General features: G+C 40.8%; 1 protein-coding gene across 1 annotated transcript; it reads left to right on the top strand.

Moving 5' to 3' along the window:
* Positions 1–4,299: 4,299 nt before the first annotated feature.
* LOC121378115 (galactoside 2-alpha-L-fucosyltransferase SEC1-like) lies at positions 4,300–5,382 on the top strand. The gene has a single exon (XM_041506216.1). The coding sequence runs from the start codon at positions 4,300–4,302 to the stop codon at positions 5,380–5,382; it is 1,083 nt and encodes a 360-aa protein (XP_041362150.1).
* Positions 5,383–5,617: the final 235 nt, after the last annotated feature.

Below are 5,617 nucleotides of genomic sequence, written 5' to 3' on the forward strand. Positions count from 1 at the left end.
CGAACGCTTTACCACTGTTGTGGTGTCAAACCACACGCGCATGTCATTGTAGAAAGAACAACGAGGAAACTAGCCTAAAGGTAAAGCGCTCGCCTGATGCACGGTCGGTCTGGGATCGGTCCTCGTTGGTGGACCCATTGGACTATTTATCGTTCTAAACAGTGCACCACGACTGGTATATAAAAGGCCACGGTATGTTTTCCTCTCTAAGACTGTTTATTTGGTTGGGTGGTATTAACATGCTTATATCCCGAGGGTTCAAACACGCTTACTATGGGCACGCCCACTGATTTAAAACAGGGATTGTTCACATAGTAAGAGGGGGAGAGGGAGGGGGAGGGGAGGGGGAAATACCATGAAAAGACATTTGCAATACATTTAGTCTGATAGTAAAATCGAATTCAGCCAAAGAAATATGCATTTGTTTAAAATTAAAACTATACGTCAAAATTACTGTTTGTCATCCAACAGCCAACGATCAATAAATCAATGCACTCTAGAGGTGTCGTTAAACAAAACAAAATCCTTTGTATGAAGATCATCCAGTGTGCAAGTGTATTTAGCTTTCAACTCAATGTTCACTGAATGTTCACTCAATGTTCACTCAATGTTCACTACAATAATTACGTCATCGTTTCGTTTCTTCTGCTTCATTCTTTCTAGAGCGGGACTTAGCCCACTGGTTCAGCGCTCGCTCGATGCGCGATCGGTCTGGGATCGATCCCCGTCGGTGGGGCCCATTGGTCTATTTTTCGTTCCGGCCAGTGCTCCACGACTGGTATATCAAAGGCCGTGGTATGTACTACTCTGTCTGTGGGATGGTGCATATAAAAGATCCCTTGCTGCTAATCGAAAAGAGTAGCCCATGAAGTGGCGACAGCGGGTTTCCTCTCTCAATATCTGGTCCTGGTCCTTAACCATATGTCTGACGCCATATAACCGAAAATAAAATGTGTTGAGTGTGTCGTTTTAGAAAACATTTCTTTCTTTCATTCTTTGTACATCCTGCTCAAGTCCAGGTCAACTCTTATTGGTGTAAATAACACGAATCACCATACCACTGGGCTTGCCCGAAACGAAACGCTGTTACGCCATTGTGTATGTTGAAACATTAAGAATATTTACGTGCTTATGTCCACAGTTAAGCGTGCTCGTTTTCAATGGTGTGCTGTAAGGCGACTTTCCTGTTAGGTCTTGTTGCGGGGACAACAGCATGAACCCAGGCAGACATCTAGTCTGAAATAGGTGGGTGGGGTGACAGTACAAAGAAACTTAACAACAAAACCCACCAAGGTACAGTAATAGAGGGTCATCGCCAAGCAGACCCCATCTCCCTAAACAAAAAAAACAAAAAAACAAAAAAATATTGTTTTTAAATTTTAATTTAAATTTTCTGTGTGTGCACCTGCCCCCTTAGCAACCCCTCCCCTGGGTACTGCCCTGGAACAATAAACCAACGTTATGGATCTGTCGAGTCGTAACCAAGATCAGACACGATATTTTACTGATTATTAAATTTAATTCCTTCTTCCACACCCCAGCCCCCATCGGATTTGTAGCAAACTGTGCTGATTTCATAATGCCAAATCAGTGGATAAAAGGTAAGAAACTGTGCTGATTTCATAATGCCACATCAGTGGATAAAAGGTAAGAAACTGTGCTGATTTCATAATGCCACATCAGTGGATAAAAGGTAAGAAACTGTGCTGATTTCATAATGCCACATCAGTGGATAAAAGGTAAGAAACTGCGCTGATTTCATAATGCCACATCAGTGGATAAAAGGTAAGAAACTGTGCTGATTTCATAATGCCACATCAGTGGATAAAAGGTAAGAAACTGCGCTGATTTCATAATGCCACATCAGTGGATAAAAGGTAAGAAACTGTGCTGATTACATAATGCCACATCAGTGGATAAAAGGTAGGAAAGGATATATATACTGTTTTATTTACACATGCTGTTGGATGCATTCTACAGCAAAATATATAAGCTATTCCATTATTTCAAAAGAGCCGTAAGACTGGTAAGAGAGTGACGCTAAACGTTTGCATTATTTTTTAACTTTCTGATTATACTAACCTCCATTGAAAACGCACCTGACCCCAATTTTCTGTTGTTACTGAGCTATTGTATCTGTGTGGTTGCTACAAATAACCCTAACCCTAGTATACAATGTTTGGTTCATTTATTGTCTACCAGAATACATTCAATTATACAAAATCAGTGAAATATATATAGTATTCTTTTTACAACTAGCGTACAGATGTGACTAATGCGTTTTCAATGAAAGTCAGTGTATACATTGTCATGAAACAAACTAAATGACGTCGACGGCCGAAAGCGGGTCGCGATAATACTAACACAGTGTTGTTTTTCTTGTCTTGTGTAAATGAAGTTACAAGTTGGTGATATAGTTTCTTATCTTCCTTTCCAACATGAAACATTGTTTATGTGTGTACGTATGTATGTATGTACGTATGTACGTATGTATGTATGTACGTATGTACGTATGTACGTATGTACGTATGTATGTACGTACGTACGTACGTACGTACGTACGTACGTACGTACGTATGTATACAAAAAGAAAAGAAAGAAATGTTTTATTTAACGACGCACTCAACACATTTTATTTACGGTTATATGGCGTCAGACATATGGTTTTGAGAGGAAACCCGCTGTCACCATTACATGGGCTACTCTTTCCGATTAGCAGCAAGGGATCTTTTATTTGCGCTTCCCACAGGCAGGATAGCATAAACCATGGCCTTTGTTGAACCAGTTATGGATCACTGGTTGGTGCAAGTGGTTTACACCTACCCATTGAACCTTGTGGAGCACTCATTCAGGGTTTGGAGTCGGTATCTGGATTAAAATTCTCATGCCTCGACTGGGATCCGAACCCAGTACCTACCAGCCTGTAGATCGATGGCCTAACCACGACGCCACCGAGGCCGGTACACGTATGTATACATGCATGCATGTATGTATGTATGTATGTATGTGTATGTATGTATGTATGTATGTATGTATTGATGTATGAATATCTATATATTGTATGTATGTCGAGGTTGACTATTACATACATAGATATTAACGCACTGGCGCAGGGGATAATTAAATCCTTTCTGGCCTCAAAAATTGTCCCATGCCGTTGCTGGGACTCGAACCTGTGGCACCGATTCGCCCGCAAATTGCAAGACTAACCACGATACGCTCTGAGCTATCGAAGCTTCCATAAAAAGGAAGCTCTTTAACTCAACCATATGCATGGGGCCTACAATCTACGCGGTCGATCCCGCTTACGTGCATGAAACAGTGGGCAGACCTGGCACTGGCTAGTATGTATTGATGTATGAATATCTATATATCTATATATTGTATGTACGTCGAGGTTGACTGTTACATACATAAATATTAACGTATTAATGTATGTATGTATGTATGTATTATGTAATGTATGTAATGTAAGTAATGTATGTAATGCATGTATGCATGCAATGTATGTATGTATGTATGTATGTATGTATGTATGTGACGTATGTATGAATGTATCTAATGTATGTGTGTAATGTGTGTGTGTAATGTGTGTAATGTATGTATGTATGTGTGTATGTATGTATGTATGTAATGTATGTATGTATGTTCATAGCCTCGACCAATACAGACTAGCATAGACTCGGTTGATATTTTCCATATAAAAAACCACTCGTGACGAAACCTCTACTTCTACGAGGACGTCCATGTGTGTATGTGTGTGCAGTGATTCAGAGCTCCCATTGCTGACGTTGGTATGTTTGTGATCTTCGACAATTAAAAAACAGTCTGTAGACAAATCACTAATATATATTTCTAAAAGGTTACTATTGTGGACCACAGAAGAAGGCACAAGAGGCTCCACTGTACCCTGCTAATACGGGCATATATTGTTTTTTACATATTGATGCTACTAAGAATACATTCTCTTCACCATATTGCTTTAGTCTTATTTCTTTCTATTTCACTCTACCTCTGCCTCTGCTCTGCCTCTGCCTCTCTCTCTCTCTCTCTCTCTCTCTCTCTCTCTCTCTCTCTCTCTCTCTCTCTCTCTCTCTCTCTCTCTCTCTCTCTCTCTCTCTCTCTCTCTCTCTCTCTCTCTCTCTCTCTCTCTCTCTCTCTCTCTCACACACACACACATACAAACACACACATAATTTCTTTGTTTTCTATTTTACAGCTGGACTTGGCGGGATTCTTTTGGTAGGAATTATTCTGATTCTCATTTACACGAATTCTGAACCTCAGTGCTGTGTGGGGATGCCGACACGAAACGAAGAACAAAGTACCCGGATTACTAAGCCACAAACCTCACGAACGGCAAAAGCTCGCAAGCCACCGAAATCACCGACAGTAAACGTTACCAAGGAGCTAACAAGACGAATAGCAGACGTTACTATGCAAGCAACAACCCGAAAAGTAGAAGTTACTAAGGCACCAACAACACGAATCGCAGACGTTACTAAGGCACCAAAGTGTAAACATCTACTTTTGCCCAGATTTATTTGTGAAGAAAGGTCAGGAAGGTTTGGAAATCAGATGTTCTCCTTTGCCTCAGCTTATGGAATAGCCGCCCATCTTAATCGGACTGTGCTGGTGGATCGTTCAACACGTCTTAATAAGGTCTTCACCCTCGATGCCATGATGGTGGACAAGTGTGTCTGCGGTGAAGCTAAGCCGAAACATTCCAAGAAGTGTTGCTCGTTTGACAAGGATCTTTTAAATCTTAAATCAAGTGAAAATTACAGAGTTGGACGTTTTCTTCAGTCTTGGAAATATTTCGAGTCCGTTGTGCCACAGATCAAGAAACAGTTCACATTCAAGCGAGAAGTGTTCGATAAAGCGAGAAAAATAATTATGAAAATCAAAACTGATTTCTTAAAGAAGCATTCTGGAATCAACGTTAAACCTCTTGATGGAAATTTCACATTCGTTGGAGTTCACGTTAGGCGGGGTGATATTATAAAGAAGAAAAAAGCTAATTCCAGTTACTTAGTCGCTCCCAAAGAGTACATAGAAGAGGCTATGATGTATTTTAATAAAAACTTTACAGATGTTCTGTTTTTGGTCTGTTCTGACAATATGACCTGGACAACGGCCAACGTTAACCACTCAAATGTTGTATACGTGCGAGGTAATTCGCCGGAAGTGGACATGAGCGTGCTTAGCCAATGTAATCACACGATCATTACCGTCGGCACGTTTGGTTGGTGGGCGGGATTTCTGGCAGGGGGAATAACTCTGTATTACAAACGCCCTATCAAAGAAGGTTCCCGATTAAGAAAACAATTCTCGGACGACTATTCTGATTATTTTTATTCAGGCTGGATTGGAATCGAATAGCATTACATGCCCATTCAGCATGTTTCACCAGTGGTAGCAAAGAAAGAAATGTTTTAATCAACAACGCACTCAACACGTTTTATTTACGGTTATATGGCGTCAGACATATGGTTAAGGACCACACAGATTTTGAGAGGAAACCCGCTGTCGCCACTACATGGGCTACTCTTTCCGATTAGCAGCAAGGGATCTTTTATTTGCGCTTCCCACAGGCAGGATAGCACAAACCATGGCC

This window comes from Gigantopelta aegis, chromosome 7 (genome assembly GCF_016097555.1).
Source record: "Gigantopelta aegis isolate Gae_Host chromosome 7, Gae_host_genome, whole genome shotgun sequence".
In the NCBI taxonomy this organism is placed as follows: Eukaryota; Metazoa; Mollusca; class Gastropoda; order Neomphalida; family Peltospiridae; genus Gigantopelta; species Gigantopelta aegis.

Bases quoted from the DNA above. Each gene is read 5' to 3' on its own strand.
- LOC121378115 (XM_041506216.1), top strand. From the start codon at position 4,300: ATGCCGACACGAAACGAAGAACAAAGTACCCGGATTACTAAGCCACAA.